Raw genomic sequence first — 26,750 nt, 5'->3', positions numbered from 1 at the left:
GTGAACTTTCTACCTGCCTGTCTAAACACTTTGACACCTGCACAGTGAAAGCACTGTCAATTTCATGCAAAAAAAGCACAAATATTTGTTTATTCCTACACTATCACAACTCATTTTAGATGCATCTTTTCAGAAATTCTCTTTCACTGTCTCCCCTCAAAGATAGTCTGGCAGCAGACCATTCATCTCCCTGCTACCACTTTTGCAAATGGTTCATTTGAAGTGCTGTATATCTCAGAACAGAAATGCTGAAACTTTGGCGATAGAAATGGATTAAAATGTCTGTTTCCATGAGATAATTATCTGCCAATATCAAAACTTTCTGTGCTGTCTAAAGTGCTGGAATCCTTGGTCAGTGATCAAGTGAAAGAATACGTTAGTTGTGTAAACTACGTAGATAATGGAGCTATGTAGCTAGTGCAGCTAAAACTGAGCTTACAAAGCAGAAACATGTCTTTGTTATCTGCGTAGCTAAGTTAGCTATAGCTACTTTTGCTAAGGCTCAAGTTGCTAAAGCGAACTTCACTATAGATGATGGAGCTACATAGCTAACAGAGACATAGCAAAAGCTGAGTTCACAAATAAGCTATGTAAGCTATGCAGGTAAGTTATCTATGCACATAGCTATGTTAGCTTAAACTACTTTTGCTTAAGCTCATGTTGCTGAAGCTACACTAGCTATAGATAACAGAGCTATGTAGCTAAAATAGTTACATAGACTCACAAAGCAGCTATGTAAGTCAGGTAGGCATGTTACATATAAGGTAATGTTAGCTTCTTTTACAGAGGCTCATTTTGCTAAAGCTAATTTAGCTGTAGATGATGAAGCTACATTGCAAACAGAGCTACGTAGCTTAAACTAAGCTCACAAAGCAGTAATGTAAGCCACTTAGGTATGTTATCTCTGTAGTCACGTTAACTTCAGCTACTTTTGCTAAGGCTCATGTTGCTAAAGCTATCTGAGCTATTGATAATGAAGCTACATCGCTAACAGAACTAAGTAGCTACAGCTAAGCTCTCAAAGCAGCTATGTAAACTATGTAGGCACATTAACTTCGTAGCTATGTTAGCATTTGCTACTTTTGCTAAGGCTCATGTTGCTAAGGCTAATTTAGCTCTATATCATAAGCTACGTAGCAAACAGAGCAATGCAGCTAAAGCTAAACTCATAAAGCAGCTTTGTAAGATAGGTATGTTATCTCTGCTACATCAGCTTTTGCCATGTTTGTCAAAGCTCACATTACTGAGGCTATCTTAGCTGGATGTTTTTTGTACTCAGCGTTTATTATGTAGCTAGCATAGCTATATTAGATATAGCTAATGCTTGCAAAGTTGAAGTGAGCCATCGTTTGTGTAACCACTTCTAAAACTGGTCTTTACATAATAGAATCCAAGATAAGACTTCTGAACTTTTTCTCTTTTTATTTATGAAACGTTTCTTGGTCTATAATTTTTACAAAGTGGGTTAATTCAATTGCCAAACTTTGCCTCTGAAAAAATTTGAATAAAAAAAAAACTTAAATTGGAAACACATTGCACAGGCAGCACTTCCTTTCTGAGGATGCCTTTATGGTGGCTCAGATGAACGGTCTGTGAGAGTGACCATCAGAAATGTACGGTCTACAGCCAGACTCATCTTAAAAGCATCTTTCTCTTTGCAGCGCCTTTTCGACCAATCAGATGTCTCTCTCGCCCTCCGATAGACCAGCCTGAACCCTCCCTTCTCCTCCTCCTGCTGCGGTACTTCACATTAAAACATAAAACCCCTCCACACACAGCACACTCCCTCATCTCCAGCCTCCATCAGCATTCCTTTCGGTCTCTCCTGTGTGATTCATCCTGCAAACTGTGAGTTTTTATTTTTCTCCTTGTTGAATGCACGTTTGGTCACTTTATGGACTTTGGTACTCGTGCCTTCTTTTCTTAATCGTGCAGGATTTTTATGAGTCAAAATTGTCGCTAACTCTAGTCGTGTTTTTGCTCTCGCGAGGCCATTTGAGTTCATTCAGGACTGTAAAGTTTGTGTTGAGAGGATTTCCAGATGTGGAAAATCTCCGTCATTTATCCTCTTTATGAGTCACAGCAGCTGTGGAAAGCGCCGAAAACAGAGGAGCTAAAGCGATACGATTTGTAATGAAATGGAGACGCAGGCGATTTCTTTTCTTATTCTAGGAGAAAATATCTGCTATAGTATGTGCTTTTATTTTTTAAGTTTGCTGGAGCGCTGAAACTTGCGTTAAAAATACAGGAAGTTGTAGTTTGGATTTTATGTAATACTTAAAAAAAGAGTTACACAAAGCGGAGATGTTACCTCATATGAGAGCGAAATGAATGAGTGGAAGCTTATTTTATATTTCTGTTTTTATAACTTCTTTAATTAGCTTTTTTATTCATACATATTTCCTTTGAATAAACCAGAGAAAAGGGTCCCATCATCCTCGAGTTGGATCAATCTGTAAGTAAAAATCAGATTCCAAGATACTCTTCCTGTAGCATAATGGATAGTATGACGTCAGGACGTCTTATAAACCGTGCAACTCTGGACAAGATAAAACTTAAGTGATCTGAGCATTTTGTCCATGATGCAGCATTTATTGATCAGCCTGTTACGGTAAGCACTCTGCAGTGTTTTCACTCTGCAGACTGTAATGTGACACTACTTACACACAACTGAACACACTCTACAATAATTCAAATTAGGCTACTCTTCCTGTTGCTGTTGATAGTGTTTGTTTATTTGTTTGTTTTAATGGTTTATGTGGAGAATCTAACTGCCTCTATGAGACCTACAAAAGCAAACAAGACCATAATGGACAAGACTAATTATTCTTACCCATCCATATATCGACTATCTATCCTGCTTGTCCTATTCTGGGACACAGGGTACCACAGCTGGCACTGGGTGATAGGCGTGGTGCACCCTGGACAGTCACAGGGCTGGTACACAGAGGCAGACAAGCAGTAACACTAATGCTCACACCCTATGGGATAGTTAGAGTCACCAGTTAACCTGAGGAACGTGTCTTTGGACTGTGGGAGGAAGTTGGAGTAACCTGGAGAGAACCCATACATCTATACAGAAAATGTATAAACTCTTTTCAGAAATACCCTGACTCATCAGGGTTTGACCCAGGGACCTTCTTGCTGTGAGGTTTCAGTGCTAAATACAGCCCCACCATCAGCCCCATAGTTACTGTATTATTACAATTTTAATGCCTATTAAAAGAAAGGATAACCTTGCAAAGCAGATGGGTTGGCCAGATTCCATGTCAGTCAGGGTTTCTCTATGTGAAGTGTATTATCTGACCATGCTTGCTTAAGTTCTTTCTGGCTACTCCAGCTTCCTACCATGGACCAAAACCACACTCTTTAGGTTACTCTAAATTGCCCGTAGGTGTGAGTGTGCCTGGTTGGTTGTCTCTATACATCACATTTTTATGCACATTTTAGCACTCATAATCAATGTTTGCCACTTTTTGCCTCTTTTTAACACCTATTGACCATTTTACCCTCTCGTTTTGCCCTTATTCATTTTTATAACCCGTTTTTGTCACTTTTTAAAATATTTTCACTACTTTATGGGACCATTTTTGCCCTTTTTGGTGATTTTCAATACATTTTTGTCACCTTTTCATCCATTTATTACATTTTAACCCATTTTTGCTACTTTGAACATCCATTCACATTTATCCACCCATTTTTGCCCCTCTTTTAAATGTTTGAAACATATTTCTCCCTCATTTAATCACTTTATTGCCGTATTTAACACCTTTTCGCCACCTTTCTGCCCATTTTTCCACTTTTAACCCATTTGTGCCATTTTCACTAATTTTTTGCAACTTTTGAACATCTATTTACATTTTTCCCACCCATTTCTGACCCTCTTGTTTTTTTGTAACCCATTTTTGCCACCTTCTCAGCAATTGTTGCCACTTTTAACCCATTTATGCCACTTTCAAACCTTCATTCACTTTTTTTGCCCTTGATGTTGTCAGTTATTTCTATTTTGTTTTCTGGCACCCTTACATTTGGCTGGCAACCAGTTGGTCACAGGGCTGACATATGGACGCAGCACTGATAATGGGCAGATGGATAGATATTATGGGGGAAATATAATTTTGAATAGAACCTCGTGTTGTGTAAAAAACCAGAACAAAAAACTAAATGGCAGAAGATCAGTCTGGAGCCTTTCACCACATGCCACCACGCCACCACATACATAATTAGAAAATGAACCTACATTACATACAAAATTTTCTGATGCATTGCTTTTTATTTCAAAAGGTATTAAACAACATGGTTGAAAAATTATATTCATGTTATCTTTGGCCTGCACATGAAGGACAATTTAAACTTTACATTTCAGCCCCCTCAGGCATTAAAAGTAACCACTCAGTGCTTTAAGTAAACTTTAAATGAATTATATTTTATTGTACTTGAGTATACTTCAGTATTCCTTCACTCCTCAGTATTACAAATGTATCACAGAGCTAAAGAGTGAATTGTAAAATAGAGCAGAAGTGAGGAAGTTGACATTGCAAATCTTGCGTCATCAAAGTCAGCCTTACTGAAGCAATAATCCTGCTGCCACAGTGATTTGTATTCTGCCTTGTAATCTCTTATAATCTAGAAAATCTGCATAATCCATGCATGATTTTCAAAACAATCCTGACATTTTTGTTTACTGTTGCTGGAGCTGTTTGTAGACAGTTATAATACAGTGATAGTAAATGTTGGTTTCTCTTCATATCAGCTGTAAGACATAAAATATGTATGTTAGAAAACCAGGTCAGGTGTGTTCAGAAGTTATCTCTTTTCTGAGGCATATCACTGATTAAATATCAACTAATAAAGGTTCAAAGTGCATCACTCTGGCTTCACTTGAATGCATTCTTCATATCAGACAATTTTATGGTTTTTATGAGCTTAGTGTCCTAAAACAAAGACGTTATGCGCCGCCTTTTCTCTCCCAACCCTTGTATGTGTTTATACTAAACATGGAAACCATACCTGCCAGGAATTCAGCAGTTTAGATCACATAAATGGTTTTAACTGGCCAATGACAGCAATAAGCAGAGCATTTAACCCTCCTAGAGGCTTGTATGTTCACTTTTTCATGACATGCAAAAGATATAAACAATTAACTCCAGAAATCTCAATGACAAAGGCATTTTAACAATTTACTCATGTGTAAGGAACAACTTTAATGGCAGCCTAAAGAACAAGTTTGTCTGGTTTGGTCTTTACACTGAAAGTCCAAATAAGGTAAGAGGCCCCCTGTCGTGATAACACATGTATTTATAACCACTGTGGGTTTGTGTCTCTCAGCTGTAACCCACAACTCTACAAAAACATGTTCAGGAAGCACAAGATGATGTCCAAGGCAGAAAAAACACTCTGACATTATTATGTTATCTCTAATGTCTGCTGCATCTGTCTTCCCTCGTCCTAATGTTGGATGAGGACTCATAAAACTCAATTTGCAGCAAAGTTTGCATGTAAAAAATAAAAAATATAAACTAAAACCACTCTTTATTCTCTTCCTATGTCCTCTTGCATCAACATATCTATTCTCATCTTTTCTCTTCTTCTTTCTCAGAGCCATCATGGTTTCTCATCGGGAGTTTGCGACTGCAGGGAAGCAGCCAGGCCTGCAGGTGTGGCGTATCGAGAGCATGGACCTGAAACCGGTTCCTAAAGCCCTGTTTGGCTGCTTCTACACAGGAGATGCCTACCTGCTGCTTTACACCACCAAAGCACCATCATACAACATACACATGTGGCTCGGTAAGATATCCATGCAGACTGTACATCTCTCCATGATTCTTCACAGCTCAATGAAACCCAAAAGTATTTGGCCACACCTGTTAATTATTGTTTCAATCAGACACACACCATCTGGCCTTAGCTGCTGTTAAGAATTAATTTCCTTAACATTTAATAATAAAATGTAAAATTTACATAGACTGGGATTTCGCCTGATGAATTCCATTAAGTCTGGATTTTATAACACACATAGTTAAACAGCAGATGAGTCATGCTTTCCAAATGATGATTCTCTCACATGTTTTTCCTCCACTGAACTCCAAGAAAGCTGGGAACACCTGTTAGAATAGTTTTTGTTTCATGCCAATGGTAAGCTTTATGACGAGCAACCAGGTCTTCTAACGCGAAGCAAATAAACCACAACACAGCATTAGAGGGACAACCATGACAGCATGTCAAAAGCAAAATGCAAACTGGCTTTTTCAACACAAAGGTGCTTGAATTATCAACAATATTATAGTTTGCATAAGTTAATATGAAGAAGAATGCAATTAGAAACACAATCTATGTCCACTTAGGGCTTCTGTAAATCATAGCCTGTTTTATGCCTTTTTTTCAGGACACACGTCTCAATATGCACACTTCTGTAAGTATACTGTGATACAGTATACTTCTTTTTAACAGAAAGTTCTGAACAGTCTTGAGGCAACTGTGACAGAAATTTGATGGCTTTTTTACTCACTGTTAAATTCATGTAATTTGTATTTTATGTTAACATTATTCACTCGTAGAAAATGAGCTTGCTTTGCCTAAAGTGCCCTTTTCTTGATTGAAATCTGCTACTGTTGAATAACAAGTTTGCTAGCTAGTGGATGCTAATGTTATCTAGCACACACTAGTTCGCAAACAGTACAATATCCAGAGATACAATTCTGACAGCTACTCTCACAGACTGTTCATCTAAAAGCAGCTCAGTGACACATTTTTGGGTCCTGACCCACCAGCTGAGAGCTACTGCTCTAATACTCTAATACTCCATTCACACATGGGCCAGCTTTTTCTTGACAGACACTGAGGGGGTCGGACATTGAAATAAACTAAACTAAAATCAATATTTTAGCTTAATTAACATATTCTTGTAAAAATATTATTTATTTAAAAAAATAAATGGAACTTCAAGCTTTTACCCTTGAGGAAATATACTTTTCACCTCTTAAATACTTATCACCAATAAAGCTAGCCACAAGGGGGCGATTAGTGTATTTTAGCTAGATATTTCTGAAGCCCTCTCGATGTCTATCACTGTGTTATGCTTAGTTAGATGCTAATAAGCTATGTTGTGATTGGTCAAATACACATGCAGGAAACAGATCTTTCAAGTATATTCTCAGAAAGGAAAACTGCACTCTCAAAAAGCCTTAAAAATGCAGCTTTAATGAAGACAGGAATGATAAGTGTTGTTTTTTTTTATCATGCCAAATTACAGGAAAACAATACCTATTCACTTGTTTGAAAAGTCGCTAAGTTGGAGGTTTTATTTACACATTAAAAAAATAAAGTCAAACAACAGTATGACATATTCTTTCCTTCTCAAATTTTCTGAATTTAATTATCCTCCAGGGGCCGGATGGGAAGCCATGAGGGGCCTGATGTGGCCCCTGGGCCTCCAGTTGATGATCTCTGATATATTAACTATAAATCTAAAAGAAAGAAAGTATCATCTCTGCCAAATAGGAAAAGAAAAAAAGCTGTAAAAGATAAAATATAAGACATTCATTCTCCTAAAAATATATTTTAGATGTTATAAGATAATGATAAGATGCTGCATAAATTTTGAATATATTAACATAATACAGAAATATGTTGTTTCAGCAATAAATATTTTAGAATATGGCAAGCAATTAGGTTTTAGATTTAATACAATGGGTATGGCAGAAATATTCTTTTGAAAAAAGATGTTAAAATGGGTAAAAGAAAAAAGCAGTTCCCTATGGAAGTTAGTTAGAACCAGTGTGAAATATTTATTGTGAAAGCAGTACTGAAACTGACACAAACGTCAAAAGAGACTTTGAAGCTTCCCCATGTAATTATGTACAGTGCTCAAAAAACACTGAATGAAGTTGCCAGTAAAAGTCACACCAGGTTGTTAAATTCCTTTTCTCCATACCCCCCCCCCCCATGTCTGTACAGAGCAAACAATGACACTTAACTCTACTTTAAATCAGAAATGTTGTTCCCATTCTCTCCAAACTTAAGTTATGTAAGTATAACACTATAACAGAGACCTTTAAAAAAAACACAGCATGGCTCATATCTGGTTAAAGCTGTAGGCCACAGGCATCTTAATGTTTGTATTTTTACCTGCCAGTTTTATTCTGATGCCAGCATGAAGACCAGTCCTTCCTGTCTGTTATAATATCCTCTGCAAACCTGTGTAAGTTGATGCAGCAGAAATAACAGGAGGACATAATAAAGTCCTCTGTCTGGCATAAGTGTTAGTCATACACAGCAAGGGAGTACTTTCGTCCATGTTGTGTGCCATCTGATGACAATAACAGGATTCTAAGCTCTTCAGCTGCAGATGTGGTTTAAGTGATTCAGATGCTCCGGTTATTACTCAGAGGTCCCATCAGGTCTCTACAGAAGCTAAAGTGCAGCAGTTTGCCCTCCTAATGTGAAAAAACTACTCTTTGTTTGAGAAACTCTATCCCTAAGCAGTAATGTCAAGCAGCTTGACTGTAAAAAGACTAGAAATGTTTCTTTTCTGCAGGGGAAGAGTGTTCACAGGATGAGAGTGGAGCAGCAGCTATCTTTGCCTTACAGCTGGATGACTTCCTGGGTGGTGTCCCTGTGCAGTTCAGGGAGGTGCAGAACTATGAATCAAACACTTTTCTGGGGTACTTCAAATCAGGAGTCAAGTACCAGGTGAGTTTCACTGCACAACAAAGACAACTTCAGACCAGTGGTGTGGCTACCATAATAAAAATATTCTTGATTTGACTTAATATAAATACACATTCAGCATGACCGTTTATGGCTTTAAAATGGCAACCTGTTCACAGAATCTGATCCTTATTTCACCTGGCCTAGGATCAGTGCACAGAGTCCAGAGAGGAGATGAGTGAGAGAAAGAAGGGAGGGCTAGAGAGAGAGAGAGAGAGGGGGAGAGGAGGACCCTGAGGAAATTTATTCCAGACTGCTTTGCTATCATACTACGCAGAGCGACAAACCCTCACCTACTGAGTGAAAACTTGGCTTTTAAGCCCATGTCTGTGCCCCAACAGTCATTCTTCTGCATGTCTGTTCTCTCTGAATCCCCCTGACATCTGTGCACGCGTCATGAACGGGGCCATCTCTGTACGTATTTATGATGCATTTTAGCGCTGCACCAAGACCAAACATGCCGACCTCTCATGTCATAGGACAGTCTGTGTCCAGATTAGGATTAAATGTTCAGCTATAAAGAATCTGTTTGATCGTTATGAGAGGAATTTTAACCATTTGACGAGACCTTAAATATGCTACAGGATTTATAAATTATGTCCCGCTTCAGCATAAGTGACCAAGACCACAATTGCACTTCTCGTTGACATAAAATTAAATCGTATGTAAAAAAGTTAGTTGATATTATTTTGTCATCACAGATTTATTTTAATGAGGGACTTGCCAAATTGAGATGCTAACCTGGGAAACTTACTGTGCCATGTTAATTTTTAAACATTGAATATGCTAGCATGTTATCATTTAGTTCACTGCCTTGATAGGTGTTTCTTAGCAAAGCTGCTAGCATAAGTAAAGTCTTGTGAATCTTAAGGTTCTTCAATGTTAAAATGAAACAGTTTGAGAAGGGTAGGTCACATTTTTTAATAAGCCCCTCACATTTTAGGATGTGCTGTGGTTTACAAGAAAGAAATGGCATGGGACTATTTCTGTAGTGTATATTTTTGTCTGTGTCAACTTTGAGATGATGACACTTTTATTAATCCGTTTCAAGCTGCAGTTCAGTTGTAAAACAATAAGTGAAAGAAGTTTCTCTAACCTAAATATGTCTCTAGGTCTAGGGTTTAATGATTGTCAGAATTCAGTGCACTTTGCTGCGCAGCGAAGCTGATGAGTCTGAAGTTCAGAGAAAGAACAACATTACCCACCACGCTCTGAGGGTGTGTCTGACTGACTGACTGTAACCAAGGCAACCAAGTCTGTTCAATGAGAGGCATTTTAAAAGACACGGGCCAGACCACTTTTCTTTTTATTTTTTACCAGCCGTCTGTTTCTCATTGAAAGGAAAACCATCCAAACCCCCTTCTGGCTTTAGTTTGCTATAATTATTCCAAATTCCTGTTTACTGCTTTGCAAAGTTTGAGGCTGGAAACTCTGCTCTGCACATGTGCAGAAACCCCGCTCTCTCACTCTCTTACACACAAATGCACACAATGTTCCTAAGAAAACTAGTGAGAGGCAGGACTAAACCAAATTATCTCTTCATAGTTTTGGTGAAACAATTCTTCCATTAGAATAAACAGAGCTTGTATTGTGTAACCATGGAAAATTTTACTGCCTCAGTCTTGAGAAAGGCACAAACAGCGCGCATGTGGTTTCTATTTTTGAGCCAAAATAAAAGCCGCTCATCCACATGTTAACCAGACTCTGCGGGTATATGCTTAACTCTCAGTGGATGTTTTAAGAACAAGGAAGTCCCTTTTGGTTTGTGTTCACATAAAAAGGACAGTGCTTGATCTCAGCTTCAGTTTGAACATGTTCATACATCCTCCATCAGTGCAGTTACAGTTTCTACAGCAGAAAGTGCATCTTTCTTTTATTTGCTGTGTAAGATTTGCATGTCTTGTAAATACCTGTTTTGTTCATGGCCTCACCAAGGATGGCACCTTGAGAGAAAAACCTGCCCCTAAGGTACCAGACTGTTTTAGTGAACAGACATGATGCTGTTTCACAGAAGCAGGCATCATGTTAGTTTCATTTTCCTCATTTGATAAGCTTCATTGCCTTTGTTGGCTGTGATTTGAAGTATGTGTAAAGTTCATTATATGGCATAGAAATTTACAGACGTTCATCCATTGAGCTTTTATAGTGTTGTGTTACTCATTTTACCCTCACTGTGCAGCAAATGTGGAACTCTGTGTGTTGTAAAATCATATTTACCTGTACATCCTGCCCTAATAATGCAAATAATAGCCTTTTTCTCTCACAGTTACACACTTTTGGGAGCTCAGCAGTCTTCTGTCTTAGAAATCTCACCTGTGTTGTTATGGTTTTTTGTCACAGAAAGGCGGCGTGGCTTCAGGTTTCCAGCATGTGGTGACCAACGACATGGATGTGAAGCGTCTGCTGCACATTAAGGGCCGGAGAGCCATCAGAGCCACAGAGGTGGACATGTCCTGGGGCAGCTTTAACAATGGAGACTGCTTCATTATCGACCTGGGCAAGGTCAGTTAGCTCTAAAGCTCATGTGAAGATTAATCATCTGGAAATTAAACAGACTAATATTAATACTTATGCCTCAGAAGCAAACAGGTACTTCAGGATGGTTGTTTTAATGTCAATATTTGTCAGAAAAGGAGATTAAGACTGGCTAGATGGTTTTAAGCTTTATTTATTTTATTATACAAGCTAAATATGAGGATTTCTGATTGTAACTATTGAATATTCCAATCGGGGCAGCCCCATTATCGTTAATGGATAGAATCACCCTAACCACACCTCACACTGCAGGAAAATCTGGCAGGATAATCTTATGACCCACTAGATAATCAGGCTTCTTTTTTTTTTACCTAAAGGGGGTATCAGGCTCAAAATGGGAGCATTAATCTGAAATCTTTTATCACATGCTTACCAAGACAACTTCCTGACTTGCTTGTTCACGGCGACTAAGGTTTCATGTAGTTTTCCTGCCAAGCCCTTTTCACTCTTGCACATAACTCCTGAAAAATGTCCTGAATTGACCTGGCTGAGCTGTATGTATGAATGCAAACAGCATAGTTTTTTCACCCTGAATTTGATCATTGCCATTACTGCAGTAAGTATAATAAGTATTCACTTATGTTTTCCCTTTTATTGATTTTATAAATCAATCGTGGTCAATAAAATTGGGATTTTTTTGGACAAAAAACAACTTTAATGTCAAAGTAAAAACAGATTGCTTCAAAGTAATATCAATTAAATAATAATGTAATGTGAAATAAGTGACTGCATAAATATTCAGTCCCCTTAAATCAGTATTTAGTAGATGCTCCTTTGGCTGCGATCACTGCACTGAGTCTGTATGGATAGGTCTCAGTCTGGCTAGCTTTGCTGTATGCTTAAGGTCATTGTTCTGCTGGAAAATAAATCTTCTCCCAAGCCAGAGGCCTCTTGCAGACTGGATAAGATTGTCCTCCAGGATTTTCCTATATTTTGCTATGTTCATTTTACCCTCTACCTTTGCAAGCCTTCCAGTGCTGACTGCAGAGAAGCATCCCCACAGCATGACGCTGCCACCACCGTGCTTCACAGTAGGGATGGTGTTTTTGAGGTGATGTGCAGTGTTTGGTGTCTGCCAACCACTTTCTTGTCTGATGAATAAATTGATGAATAAATTAAATTTCTTTGCCAGCCTGTGAACAAGCAAGTCAGGAAATTTTTCAGGGTAGCCTACCCAGAAGTTGCAAGAGTGGAGAGGACTCTTCATCCACCCATTCATCTTCATCTGCTTATCCGAAGCTGGGTCGAGGGGGTAAAGCGGCTAAGCAGGTCCACCCAGATGTCCTTTTCCCCAGCGACCCTTTCCAACTCCTGCTGGGGGATCCCGACGCATTCCCAGACCAGACAGCATACGTAATTGTGGGATAAACTCTCTAGTAGAGAAATTTCAGGGTGAAGTCAGGGTGAAAACCCTGCAGTTTGCATTCACATGTAAGGCTCATTTGGGCATGTTCAAGACATTTTCAGAAATTTTGCACATGTGTGAATTGCGCTTTTTAGCATATACCCCGCCTTACATATGAACAGGACTAGATCAGCAAAAAGATAAGAGGTGCTGCTTTGTCCACACAGGACACAAAGGAGCTTTAATGAGATCATTCCACAAACAATATTACTGGTTCACACTGCCTCTGGTGTAATGGTAGTGGTTTAGCTGATGTGCTGTACTCACATGTATCTGCTCAGTGTGTTTTGCTGGAGGAGCTAGAAAATCTTTATTAAATCCAAGCACTGGTTTAAGGTAACATGTAGGTCTTAATTTTTCAGTAATAGCTGTTCAGTGATATCCAGTCATTACTTCCTCACAGATAAATAGTCATTATCCATTGCTGGGGCCATCATTAGAGGGCTAAATTCCAGTTTCCCACCCAAGCATGAAGGACTCACAATGATACAGCAGACTGGCATTCTGCTACCTCTCTTATCAACTAGACCATGATCACTCATGATTTTAAAAAAAAAAAGGAAAAACAGAAAAATGAGGTTTGTTTGGCAGCACCTTATGGAAATGATCAGTTTTGAGTTTATTGTTTGCTGCTCCTTAGATAAGATCAAATCAAACTTGCTGCTGACCCAAGTAATCACACTTCCAGTCAAAATCAATAAGGGATTGTCATTGTAGGATTTCAATTCAATATAATTTTCTTTCTATCAGGACATCTATCAGTGGTGTGGCAGCGAGTGTAACCGTTTTGAGAAGTTGAAGTGTGCAGAGGTAGCCATCGACATCAGGGATAATGAGAGAAACGGCCGAGCCAAACTACATCATGTGGAGGAGGGAGAGGAGCCGGCAGCTGTCATAGAGGTGATGCACAACCTAACACATTTAAAATGAGAGAAACACATTCCTTCTGGTGAATTCAAGCTTCTAGCTAAAGTTTTTTTACATCCATGAATGTGGTAGCTATAAGTACTCCTGATGCATTTCACAGCCACTGAGTTAGTCAGCGTGGGAACCAGTGGACACAATGTGGTCCTTTGTGATGTCCAGCTTATGTGCCAACTGTGTGCCAAGGGGTCATTGTAAACACTTCCCCTACAACATGAGTGAAGGGCAAACTCTAGAGAGGCCACATGAGAGGGAGAGGGGGTTGGGTGGCACACAAATTAAAATGTAGAAATTTATCAAGTTAAAGTTCAAGCTGAGAAAATTTGGAGAAAAAGTTCAGCAAAGCCATCATAATCAAGATTTTTTTCTTTTTAGTTTCACGGTATAAAGGAAAACAACAACAAAACGACAAGTGAAAGGACTCATTATTTCTGTATTTCAGGTTTTGGGGCCCAAACCAGCCATTCCTCCGGGTACCCCAGATGATGAGAAGGTGGACACCTCTAACAGGAAGAAGGCTGCCCTCTATATGGTGAGGAATATAATTGAAATATACACTGAATATAGCACAGCTAATGATAACAGCTCCTTTCCTTTATAAACTAATGGCATTCAGTGTCATAGAGGTTATTCATTTAACTAAATTGAATCTTTATTGGTAAGGTTGCGTAAATTTACAGTGGCATTGAAATGGATGCAGATCTTTTTGACAGATCTTACGTTTTCACATCTTATTTATATTCATTCACACTGAAATTTAAAAAGCTCGATTCAGATTCTTTGCTCAGATCTGTGTTTTTTTTTTTTACTTTCTAACACGTGGCCCGTATCAGACTCCTGTATGAACTTCATGGATGAACAGAAAAAAAATGACCAAGATTTGACTGAATTGATCAGATTCTGTGCAACTTGTGCTGCTCAAATTGTCAGGAAAAAAAAATCAGATTAGAGTCACATGAAAGAAAAAAATAAATTCCAGGTCATTTTTGCCTGCAGTGTGTGTACAGCATTAAAGATATAATAATAATAATAATAATAATAATAATAATAATAATAATAACAATAATACATTTTATGTATAAAGTGCTTTTCAAAAAGTCAAAGTCACTGTACAAAAATAATTAAGAGAGCGGGTGTGGGTCAGGAGACGTGCTGCGGAGTTCTGGATGTATTAAAGTTTATTGAGGACTCTTGAGTATGTGCCATAAAGGATGCTATTGCAGTAATCAATTCAGGACGTGATGAAAGCGTGGATGAGAGTTTCAGCTGCAGGGAAGGAGAGTAGTAGACGGATAGGGGCTGTGTTTTTTAGGTGAAAGAAGGCAGTTTGTGTAAACTGGGTGACGTGCCGATCAAAGAAGAGATGACTGTCGAAAATGATACCAAGATTGCGGGTGTGAGGAGGGGGATAGGGTGAAAGTGTCCATTTGGAAGCTGAAGTTATGGATGGATTTGGCGATGGATGAATTTTTCACTATCTTATGATATAAGACAGGATGAGAGATTTTCTTTGGATTTTGTCATCAGACTTCACAGAAATAATTTGAATTGAATTTGATTGATTTGAATATCTTGATATTTTTTAAAACAATGATTATTTTTTATCTCACACGGATATTTATTTAAAATTTTGAAAAAGCACTAATTGAAAACAATAAACTGAATCTTGTCTCAATGAGTTGAGATATCAAAAGTTCACAAGTTTGATAGATTTTTACCCTGTGGCGCATTTCATATAGTAGGCTATAAAATTATTGTATTTCTTTCTTTTTTTTTTTTTTTAACTCCCACAAAGTTTTTTCATACCTTTAAATTTTTTAATGATAAAAATTTAAATTCAAAGGCTTAAAAAATGCTAACCCTTTATTGACCATGTTTTCTCACAGTTACTTGTTACTAGTTTTCCCCTATGAACCAAAATGTTTCATTTCATATATAAGGCTATAGAATTACCATACTTTAAATTATTTACATTTTTTTTGTTACCAATCTTCCTCAACTCATAAACATCAAATATTCATAACTTCTAAGAAATGTAACCCTTGCATTGCCAGGTTCTTTCATGGCATCCCCTGAATTTAGATCCGGAAAAGAAGACAAAACTGAGTTATTTTCAATATAATACTGAAAATCATCTTCAAATCTTTTTTGGATACCACATCAACACAAGTAGAGGTATTAAGCACGCAGTAATGAGCCAATTTATTGTCTCTAATTATCAGAAATTACAAAGGAACTCCTGCATGAAACATTACCAACATGTTTGTGCAAACAAAAAGATTTATCTTTGGGCTTTAATGTGTTTAATTGGATTGGATATTGGATAGAGTTGGAGACTAGGAAGAGGGCGAGAGTGGAAAATTACATACAGGAAAGAAGCTACAAGCCAGATTTGATCCTGGTCCACCTGCTTTGATGGCCTGCTTTGCACATAACTGCCAGGCTCCTGTATTTCTCTCCTTAACACCTATTTATGAAATATATGTAGTTTTCTATAATTTGTACAGAGTAGGACTTATTTATTGTCCTCTATAATGATCAACTATGTATTTTATGTACTTTGTCTTGTCAGCTGTGGTCTTGTCAGTTGTTTGCTTTTGCTACATGGGATGTTTGTGTGTTTTGTGCCAATTTTATGTGGGACTACAGATGGAAATTAGCAACTCATTAAATCTAGTGCAACCATTTTTTAATTTACTATGTATGAATGATCAGTGTTATTGCACATCATCCTTTGATAAATAAATAAACTTAACTAAACTAATCAGTGTCATTCGAGGAGAGGGTGGGAGCTACAGACATGGGTTAGTTGTGGTACAAGCCTGCAAAAGTAAAACATTGGTTGAACTTAAAACAAATGAAGTAATCAATCACATGAAACATTTTGAATTGAATCAATACATTTTTTTTTTAAATTAGGTAAATGTAACTTTTTTAAGTTCATAGAAACTATGTTTAAAGGTTTAGCAAACTGAATTATTTTAGATTGTCCTAAACTAAAAATAAAAAATTCCCTTAATCAACTGATATAAATATTCCACTCATTTGAACTTCATATGTTTAAGTTCATACAACCATTTTATAAAGGTTGGAGAAATGACATTTTTTAGGTTGTTTAAATTAAGAAATAATAGTTGTTTTATTTTAAATGTAAAGTAAAGCAAATTAAATTTTCTAAAAAATGCTTTAAATAGAGAATACAGCACACAATCCTTTATCCATCAATCCATTTTCTATACCACTCATCCCACTGGGGGTTGTGGGTAGTGGGGGCTGGAGCCTATCCCAGCCAATTTAGAGTCACCATTTAACCTAATGAAAATTTTTTTGGAGGTCAAAGGAGGCCAGAGTACCCGGAGAGAACCCACGTGTGCACGGGGAACAGGCTAACTCCACAAAGAAAGGCCCAGACCGGGAAGCAAACAAGCAACCTTCTTGCTTGAGGCAACAGCGCTAAACCCTGAGTCACCATGCCTCCCACAAGTCTTGAAAGTCAACTCAACACATTTTTCCTGAAAACTCTTGCTACTTTGGCCCGATGGGAGAGCAGAAAAGTATTAAAGGGGAGATATTTTGCCCTTTAAGACAAGTTTATATTGGTCTCAGAGGTCCCCAAAACATGCCTGTGAAGTTTATTGCTGAAAAAACAGTAGTATAGGATTCTTGCAGGAAATGGATGTCGCTCTCCTGATGTTTCAGGCACTTCTATCCAAAGTTTAGAACCTGACTGGGATTTGAACCATCAATCTCTCAGTCAAAAGCCAGTAGAGTAACCCACTGAGCTAAATTGGAAGCAGGAAGGTCAGTACTCAAAATGTCCTTCTTAACATTTATTCAGGCATAACAGGCCACAACAGATGCGTTTCGACACCTAGGTCAACGCTGGATGCCTGTGCTGGAGTGTAGAGGGAGAGCCACTCAGAAAGTGACGGCTGCTGTTGCATCAAGTGTTTCTTGAATCCACTCAGGACCTATGGGATGTTGTTACGAATGTGCTTGCGCACAGCAGGCTTAATGCAATAAAAATACATTGATCTAATGACAGAATTTAATTTGGTGTCCAGCTGCCAGTTTAAATAAAAAATATAGGTTCAACCATTAAGATAATTTGAAGATTTAGATTTAATTAACAAATCAATAATTTTAGGCTGTTATAAAATGAAAAATCACATCAATCTAACAACAGCATTGTTGTACTTTTTTCAGTGTGTAATTAATGGTGACCATGAGAAAGATTTGGATGTAGCTGTTGTGCCAGGTTTTTTTAAAGATACATTTTTGGGGCATTTTTTGCCTTTATTCATAGAGAAGGACAGTGGATGGAGTTGGGAATATGGCTGAGTGGGGGATAAGGCTGCATACATGGGGCACACCTTAACCACTAAGCCGTCTATGCCCTGTAGTGGCAGATTTATCAGAAATGGACAGTTTTTCCTTACCTAAAGAAGAGCAAATAACTGCACTGGAAGCTTTTCTTGTTGAAAAGATAGTATTGTAAAAGTATTGGAAATTTGGACATTTGAACATGCACTGGTACACAATCTAAAATATGCAAGTGTGAAAGAATAAATTTGAGAAATGTTACCAAAAAAATGAAAGTTTGGAGGATTTGAAAACCCTTACTTAACCGTCTGTCTCTGCTTTGTAGATCTCTGATGCATCTGGTTCAATGACATGTTCACAAGTGGCTCCATCCAGTCCTTTCAAACAGGCCATGCTGTCTCTTGAGGAGTGCTACATACTGGACAACGGGGTGGACAGGAACATCTTTGTTTGGAAAGGTATTAACAGCTTCACAGAGAATCAAGTCTAATCAATTTAATTTACCACTAGTGGACTCCAATGAAGGTGTAGAAACAAGGTGTTTTTCCCAGTCTTCTCATCACTCTCTCCTCTCTGACTCCATGCAGGTCCTAAGGCGAACATGTCGGAGCGTAAGGCAGCCATGTCAGCAGGTCAGAAATTCATCAGAGACAAGGGATATTCCAACAAGACGCAGGTAGAACAAACATGTGCATTATTACTCAGGCAGAAAACACAAGTCTTGTTCTTCTTTACGACAAAAATGCTTGTCATTCAGCAAAGGCTAAAAATACCTTAATGTCTTTTTGTAGATCCAAGTGTTGCCTGCAGGAGCCGAGACAACTCTGTTCAAGCAGTTCTTCAGTGACTGGAAGGACAAAGATGAGACTACAGGTCCCAGTAAGGCTTACACCATTGGCAGCATAGCCAAAGTGGAGAAGGTCCCCTTTGATGCCTCCTCTCTGCACTCTAACAATACCATGGCCGCACAGCATGGCATGGTGGATGATGGGAAGGGCAAAGTCCAGGTATAAAGGCATGAAAAATTTAACTTTCTATTTAAAAAAATGTTAGACAAGGCTGGAATAAGTGTTTATGGACTTCCTTTCAGATCTGGCGTGTTGAAAATGGAGCCAGAGTCTCTGTGGACCCTTCCACCTATGGTCAGTTCTACGGTGGAGACTGTTACCTGATCCTCTACAGCTACAGACAGGGGTGCCGGGAGCAACACATCATCTATACCTGGTGGGTAAAAAGTGAGCAATGTGCAAACGTGCACAATTTAGCTTGAGTAATACAGCGCGAATTACAAGCTGTGGCAGAGCAAGTACAAACTTTGCCCCACCACACCCAGTCTGAAATCGTGGACCAGGACGTAAACAAGACTTTGTGTGTGTTTTCTGTCTGTGTGTGTGTTAGGCAGGGGCTGAAGTGCACGCAGGATGAGCTGGGAGCCTCTGCGTGGCTCACAGTGCAGCTTGATGACTCAATGGGAGGGTCCCCAGTTCAGGTTAGAGCTCGATTCTGATGCACTGATCACCTTAGTATCACATAAAAGCAGTCTCAGATTTACTCTTTACTACTACAGTACCAGTAGAGTGTTAATCCTGAAAGTCATAGTGTTGAAGGAATCATAAACTGCATTGATTATGATTAATTTAGTTGTTTTTTCCTGAACTACCTTGAGCAGCTATACTAACTGTTGTACAAGTATTCTGAATAAAAAGGATTGTGGAAGTTGTAGCTAATGTGTCAAAATAAGTTAAAGTTAACCTGATCAGTTCAAAAGCTTTCTTAACTTTTTTTTTGTTTTACTTCCTAGTTATTATTGTTTAAATGCTCACAGAGAAAATCATGGCTGGTGACTTCATGACAACACAAATGTCAAAAAACAATAATTACTGTTCAGACTCTCAAATCTACTTAATCTAATTATTACAGAGGATGAGGCACAGCAGACACACAAACAAAAAAGCCTTTTTTTTTTTGCAGTGAGAAACAACCACCCTCGCCTAACCAGCAGAGGGCAGTGTCACTTTATAGTTTGGTTTGGTTCCACTCCATTCAAACTGAAGCCTTCACTAGTCCATACTCCACAAATCAAATGTCCAAAAACTGAGACATGCTGAGATGGGGACAAAATTATTAGCCCCCTATAAAAAATTCTGTTTTCCCTACTTTTAAAAACTGAAATTCTCATAGGGGGATAATAATTTCATCATCTTTGAATTTAATACATAAATCAGACATAAAACCTGATTATTTGCCAAGAAGAAATTTTGTTTTGGACAGCTGCTGACATCTTTACTGTATGTCAGTAATGCTATTATCAAAGAGGTAAAACTTTCATCTGAAACCTCTGATAGAAGGTTATGTTTCAGCCAACTCCCTTTAAATACTCTGTACTAAAAGCAGGTGGCATTTATGATCACTGCTGCTTTATCTGAGAAATTTAAACTCAGTTTTTCTCTGAAATCAGGCATTCTTTTTTTGTCCTATTCATTGTGATATTTTTACTCACTGACCACTTTATTAGGCACACCTGCTCAACTGCTCAGTAACACACCTTTCTTATCAGCCAATCACATAATGGTCGCGATGATGTGCTGAAGTTCAAACCAAATATCAGAATAAAGAAAGGTGATGTAAGTGACTTTGAAAGTACCATGGTTGTTGATGGTGGCTGTCTTATTTATATTCTGACCCTACTATTCAAACATTACAGTAGAAAAGAACCCCCATTCATATTTTTAAATGACTTCCACAGGTGAGAGTGACCCAGGGTCAAGAGCCTCCACACCTGATGAGTCTGTTCCAGGGCAAACCCATGATCATCCACAGAGGAGGAACGTCACGTAAAGGTGGACAGTCCCAGTCTGCTAACACTCGCCTCTTCCACATCAGGCAGAGCTCCTCCCGTGCCACCCGGGCTGTGGAGGTAAGCTGTCTGCCTCCACATCAGCCTGTTAGACTCTGCGCTTGTAGAAGTTTTTAAGTTTCACTTCTCACCTGTCCTCATTCTTCCTCAGGTTGAGGCCAACGCACAAAATCTGAACACCAATGATGTGTTTGTGCTGAAATCCCCGAACGCCCAGTTTTTGTGGCGGGGAGTGGGTGCAAGTGATGAGGAGATGCAGGCTGCCAAACATGTGGTGGACTTCCTAGGGGGCAGTGCCACCCAGGTGTCAGAGGGTAAAGAGCCAGGTGAGTGTCCTTAGGGGACAAGTATATTAGGAATTCATGTGCACAGTGTAATGTATACATAATGTAAAATAATTGGTGTATATATACATAATATATATCATACTACGGCCCCAAATCCAGAAAGTTGGGACACTATGCTAAATTTGAATTAAAACAGAATTCAGTGATTTCAGATCTCATAAACAGTATGTAGATGTCCTGATGTCTAGTTGTAGGAGCTTTGGGCTCCACTTTTCTTAGGTACATGTAGGGGGGCGCCAGCAAAAAATGGTTGGGAAACACTGTCTTCAAGCATGATATTAGGGAAAACATCCATCCATGAATTTATCATTTTGTTTTCTTTAAACCTAAAAGAAAAGTGCTGCATACTGCTTGTGCCTGGTATAGAGATCTGCGGCTATAAAAACTTAGGTGAAGAACATACGTAATTTACTTTCTAGTAAAAAAACAACAACATTTTTTTTGTCCCTCACAGCTGATTTCTGGGCTGCTCTTGGTGGCAAGAAGGAATATCAGACCTCCAAGAGTCTCCAGAACATGGTCAAACCCCCACGCCTGTTTGGCTGCTCCAACAAAACTGGAAGACTGATTGTAAGTCAGAGCAGGAAATGAGAAGAGAAGGGTTTGTTTTGCAAATGAAGTTGATAGGTGTAGATGTGGGAGGACTGCTTTACTCTATGCTGTAAACACAGTATGTTTTTACTGTAATATCAAATCATCCGCAAACAGTCAGTCAAAGTTTTCTTCTGTCAGGTGGAGGAAGTGCCAGGAGACTTCACTCAGTCTGATCTGGCCACTGATGATGTCATGCTCCTGGATACCTGGGACCAGGTGAGACAACCTCTTTTCAAAGCTTGCAGAAGCATCTCTGATGCATGGGAATATCTCACTGGAAATATGAGATTCAGGGAAACTGTGGTCATACAATTAAAACCCTGCATTAATAGAGTCTGTTAGACTGACTTTGTTCTATTCCGGCAGATCTTCATTTGGGTTGGGAAAGATGCTAATGCAGAGGAAAAGACTGGAGCTCCTAAAATAGGTTTGTAACATTAAACCATCCAGAAAAGAACAAAATGTACCACTCAGATCAAATTGCCTTGCTCAAATTGCGTTCTTGCTGCATGAGCACTGAACTGTCATAGCTACTGTGCTTTCACTATTCCTCAATACTGAAAGGTACAATATGTTAAACAGTTTCTTATCTTATATCAGACATAATGTATAAGTTTTCAAGTTTCATAACTACTCATTATATGATTTGTTCAATCATTTTTTTACTCTAAAGCTGACTGCCAAAGCCCAGCGTGATTCTGTTTTTCTGTGCAACTTTAAGAGAGGATATTTTAACTCAGACTTATATTTTTGGTAATCTTGAATGGGGAAAGTGACAACAGGTTTTTACAGAGTAATATCAATTTAAAAATGTGTGATGTAATAAAGGTAACTGTATAAATATTCACCCTCTTCAAGTCAGTATTTAGTAGATGCAGCTCTGGCTGCAACCACATCACTGAGTCTGTGTGGATAGGTCTCAATCAGGCTTGCACATCTTGACACTGCACTTTAACTCAAGTCTTCTTTGCAAAACTGTTCAAGCTCTGTCAGATTGCATGGGGATTCAGGTGTGAAAACCCCTTTAAGTCCATCCACAAGTTCCCTAATGGATTGAGGTCTGGGGTTTGATTGGCTTCTCCAGAACATTCACCTTGTTGTCTTTCTATCATTTCTGTACAGCTTTTGCTGTATGCTTCAGGTCATTGTCTTGTTGGACAATAAATCTCTTTACCTAGCCGTAGTTCTCATGCAGACTGAATAAGGCTGTCCTCCAGGATTTCCTTTCCGTCCTTTACAAGCCTTCCAGGGCTGGCTGCCAAGAAGCATCCCCACTGCATGATGCTGTCACCACCATTGAAGAGGTGTTTTTGACAAAAAAAGCCAAATTACATTGACCATGATTAATTTATAACATCATTAAAAGGGTAAAACATCCAAGGGGGTGAAAACTTTTCAAGGCAGTGAGCATAATAAGCTGCATATTATGATGCCACACTTATCCATATTATTATAGCCATATCAAGTACAATGTAACAGTATTTGCAAGTGGGAAGAAATTCACAAAACACTAGATTTGTAAAAGACCACCAATTTTTTTCCATATTCATATGAGCTTGCAGCTTTTTCAAGTCCAGGAAGCACTCTTTCCTACAACTTCTGACTTTTTTGTTTTTTTACTACAAACAAGTGTGCAAAATATATCATGCATGATCAGATTTCCTTTATAAATGCTTTGTCTTAAATGAAATGTCCTTATCCACTGCCTCTGTCTTATTTCCATAATGATTTCATCTATCTACTTCCCGTCATGCAGCTAAAGAGTACGTGGACTCAGACCCATCTGGTCGAAGAGGACTACCCATCAGCACCATCAAACAGGGTGCAGAGCCCTGCACTTTCATTGGCTGGTTCCAGGCTTGGGATTCCAAAATGTGGGATACGGATCCACTGGAGAGAATCCGTGCCCGTTTCTAAATGCAATACCCTCCTATCAGGCCCCCCCCCCCTGCACTTTCTACTGCCATTTTATCTTAACTCCAGTCCCTAAGTGCCAAAACTAATGTAATCACTGTTATCAGGTTGCCTCTTTGCCTTGGCCAGGTTTCAGTGCATCAGACTACAACAACAGGAGTGCATCCCAACATTAGTCAAATGACTACCTGGTGTAACATCATCTTAAAACTATACTGTAGAAATGATTTACTGATCTGCTGCCTGTTGCCATCACATCCGATCTAAGCCTAAAATATGAATAAAAATGGGAAAAAAGATGTTTTTGAAATCAGGACCTATCCTTTGTTTACTTGTGCTTTGACATTGTCATGTTTTTTTTCTCCGTAATGAACATGTACCTCAGAACCTCCCCATACTGCCCATTTTCCACAGGTTTTGTGTTTACTCATTGGTACTCAAGTGTTGCACTCTTAGAGAAGTTGCATGCTGCATTTTATTTTTATCCTTTTCTGTGCTTGTGAACTTTAAAAGGCGTGCTTTGGTTTGTACGTGTTGGTTTTGTCAACCTTGAAATATTCACATGGATGGCTTCAAAATAAAACTCTCTATTTCAAACATGCATTTTGAGCGAATATTTCTTGGGCTGATGAATACATGGATGAGATTAGTCCTAAATCTGTGCAGATTCTAAAACAGCAGGATTTATTATTTGACTCAGACCTACAGAAACTGTCAGCCAGCTCTCACTGAGTTTCCTCTCCGCTCCTCTCCTGGGAAGTGATTTGGGGATCTCTGTGCAGCTCATAGCATCTGTCTAAGCAGGAAAAAGACATGAAAGCTCAGCTCACATCTGTGCTGTCCTTCAGGATGCACAGGCACACAGGTTTCTGAGAGAAGAAACATCAAGCTTTACAGCCTGAAACTGTCTATCCTGCAGTTATACGGTGTTTTCAGACACCATTGTGCAAATGGCATTATAATGAGCACAGTCTTTACAGTCAGTGTCCTCTGCAACAAAAGTGGATATACTGATGAGCCCTTTAATTAATTTGCTTCCTTTGCCAAATGCTCTGACAGTGAAGGGTTATACTTTATAGCTCCTGTGTGGAGTGTTTTGATGGTTATGAAATCAACCAAAATTAACACTGATGTCACGTTATGAGCTACTAAAGCAAACAAGACTAACTGCATAAAGAAAATTCATTTTTATTTTAATTAGTCTATACTAAGTACCTCAAAATGACACAGTGAAAATAGAATGTTAGAAATTTAGAGAATTTATTGAAACAAAAAAACTGAACCACCATATTGATGTAAGTATTCAAACTCTGCAAAAACTTTGCCTCCAATTTCTCTGGATCATTGCTGAGATGTTTCTATACCTCGACTGGACATGATTTGGAAATGCACACACCTTTATATAGAAGGCCTCAGAGCTGACAATGCATATCAGAGCAAAAACCAAGCCATGGGGTCAAAGGAACTGCCAGCAGGGCCCAGAGACAGAATTGTTGCAAGGCACAGATCTGGGGTAAGGGTACAAAAAAAATAATCTGAAAGTCAGAAGAGCACAGTGGCTTCCATGATTCTTAAATGGAGGAAGTATGACATAACCAGGACTCTTTCAAGAGCTGGTCACCCAGCCAACATGAGCAATCAGGGGAGAAAAGCCTTAGCAAAAGATGGGACAGAGACCCCAATGGTCACCCTGACTGAGCTCCAGTGATGCTGGGTGGAGCTGGGACAAAGTTCCAGAAGGATAACCATCACTGCAGCCCTCCACTGATCTAGGCTTATGACAGAGTGGCCATAGAAGCATCTCTTCAGTGCAAAACACATGAAAGCCCACTTGGAGTTTGTAAAAAAAACACCCAAAGTACTCTCAAACAAGATATTGGGTCTGATGGAACTAAGACTGAACTGTTTAGCCTCAGTTCTAAATGTTATGTCTGGAGGAAACTAGGCACTGTTTATCACCTGATCAGCACCATCCCAACAGTGAGGCATGGTGGTGGCAGCATCATGCTGTAGGGGTATTTTTCAGCAGCAGGGACTGGGAGACTGGCCAGGACTAAGGGCAAGGTGAAGAGAGCATGGCACAGAAAAATATTATCTTAAAATTTTGAATACGTTTGAAACAGAAAGGTTGAAAACTCTGTTTTTTGGGGGGGGGGGGGGGGGGTGATACTTTCTGAATGCACTTATAGCAAAGCAGGACATCATATCACAAAAGTCTTTCTCAAAGTGTGTTGTTTGGGGAAATTAAAAACAATCCATGAAAAAAATTAGCCTTTTGCAACTGAGTTTTAATGTTTAAAAGAGCATAAAAACAGAATGAGCATGACTTACAAATTAATATGATAGGTCCATGACAAATGAAAGAAATCAGCCTGAAAACAGCATGCCATATGACATGACAGAAGCTTATTTAATGTGGGCCACTGTGAAATTTAAAGCTTCTGTAAGGAGTTTTTGAGGTTGTTATGTAACAGACTGAAATTAATGCCAATGTATTTTATGATCTACAACAGCAAACAAGACCATCAGCAATAATATGTATTAAATCTATATAGTTATTTTTATGTCTGTATGTGCTACTGCTGGATAGTGCATGCACTCCACTCAGGCCTGCCATAAGAACTGGCCATCCCCCTGAACAACCCAGTAAATGGGCACTCCCCAGTTGGGATTTATTGACGATATCAATGTGTGCTGGATCAGTAACATTGGTATCCTGGCAAACATTTGCCTTATTTTGTAGATCAAGATCGTATCAAGCTATTACTGGGTCGTGATGTTCAAATTACTTATTCATACCACTTTTTAACTCCTTACTGATTTTGTCCCAGTTTTTATCTGCATTTAACACATTTTTTCATCATTTTAATCCGTTTTTGCAACTTTTTGCCCATTTTGCTACTTTTGACTTATTTTTGCTATTTCCTTTATTCACTTTCACCACTTTATCTGCCCATCTTTATCACTTTTATGCCATTTTCGAACCACTTTTTCAACTTCTTAGCAGTTTTCACCATTTTTCTGCTCATTTTGAACCCCTTTCTGCTTTTCCAGACCTATTTGTGCTGGGATCACATTTTGCCTTTTTGATCCAACTTTTGCCACTCTGTAACCATTTTAAACAACATTTTTCATGCATTTT

The 26,750-nt window shown here is 38.7% G+C and overlaps 1 protein-coding gene across 1 annotated transcript; it reads left to right on the top strand.

Moving 5' to 3' along the window:
- The first annotated feature begins 1,715 nt into the window (after positions 1-1,715).
- On the top strand, positions 1,716-24,209 carry scinlb (scinderin like b). Its single transcript, XM_041803405.1, has 17 exons — positions 1,716-1,848; positions 5,600-5,787; positions 8,537-8,691; positions 11,050-11,211; positions 13,400-13,549; positions 14,016-14,105; positions 18,222-18,354; positions 18,484-18,572; positions 18,688-18,903; positions 18,987-19,120; positions 19,295-19,385; positions 20,643-20,813; positions 20,905-21,079; positions 21,555-21,670; positions 21,833-21,910; positions 22,061-22,121; positions 23,451-24,209. Exons 2-17 carry the CDS (start codon positions 5,607-5,609, stop codon positions 23,609-23,611), a joined length of 2,163 nt encoding a protein of 720 aa, XP_041659339.1. The 5' UTR covers positions 1,716-1,848; positions 5,600-5,606; the 3' UTR covers positions 23,612-24,209.
- The last annotated feature ends 2,541 nt before the right edge of the window (positions 24,210-26,750 follow it).

This window comes from Cheilinus undulatus, linkage group 13 (assembly GCF_018320785.1).
Source record: "Cheilinus undulatus linkage group 13, ASM1832078v1, whole genome shotgun sequence".
Classification (NCBI taxonomy): domain Eukaryota; kingdom Metazoa; phylum Chordata; class Actinopteri; order Labriformes; family Labridae; genus Cheilinus; species Cheilinus undulatus.
Note: the sequence above shows the minus strand (reverse complement) of the source record. Positions and strands in the feature narration are given on the sequence as shown.

What these genes read in the sequence shown, in the direction of transcription:
- scinlb (XM_041803405.1), top strand. Translation starts at nt 5,607, where the DNA reads ATGGTTTCTCATCGGGAGTTTGCGACTGCAGGGAAGCAGCCAGGCCTG. An exon ending in TCATTATCGACCTGGGCAAG is followed by an intron (nt 11,212 to 13,399) that starts GTCAGTTAGCTC and finishes TCTTTCTATCAG; the next exon opens with GACATCTATCAGTGGTGTGG. An exon ending in ACAAAACTGGAAGACTGATT is followed by an intron (nt 21,671 to 21,832) that starts GTAAGTCAGAGC and finishes TTCTTCTGTCAG; the next exon opens with GTGGAGGAAGTGCCAGGAGA.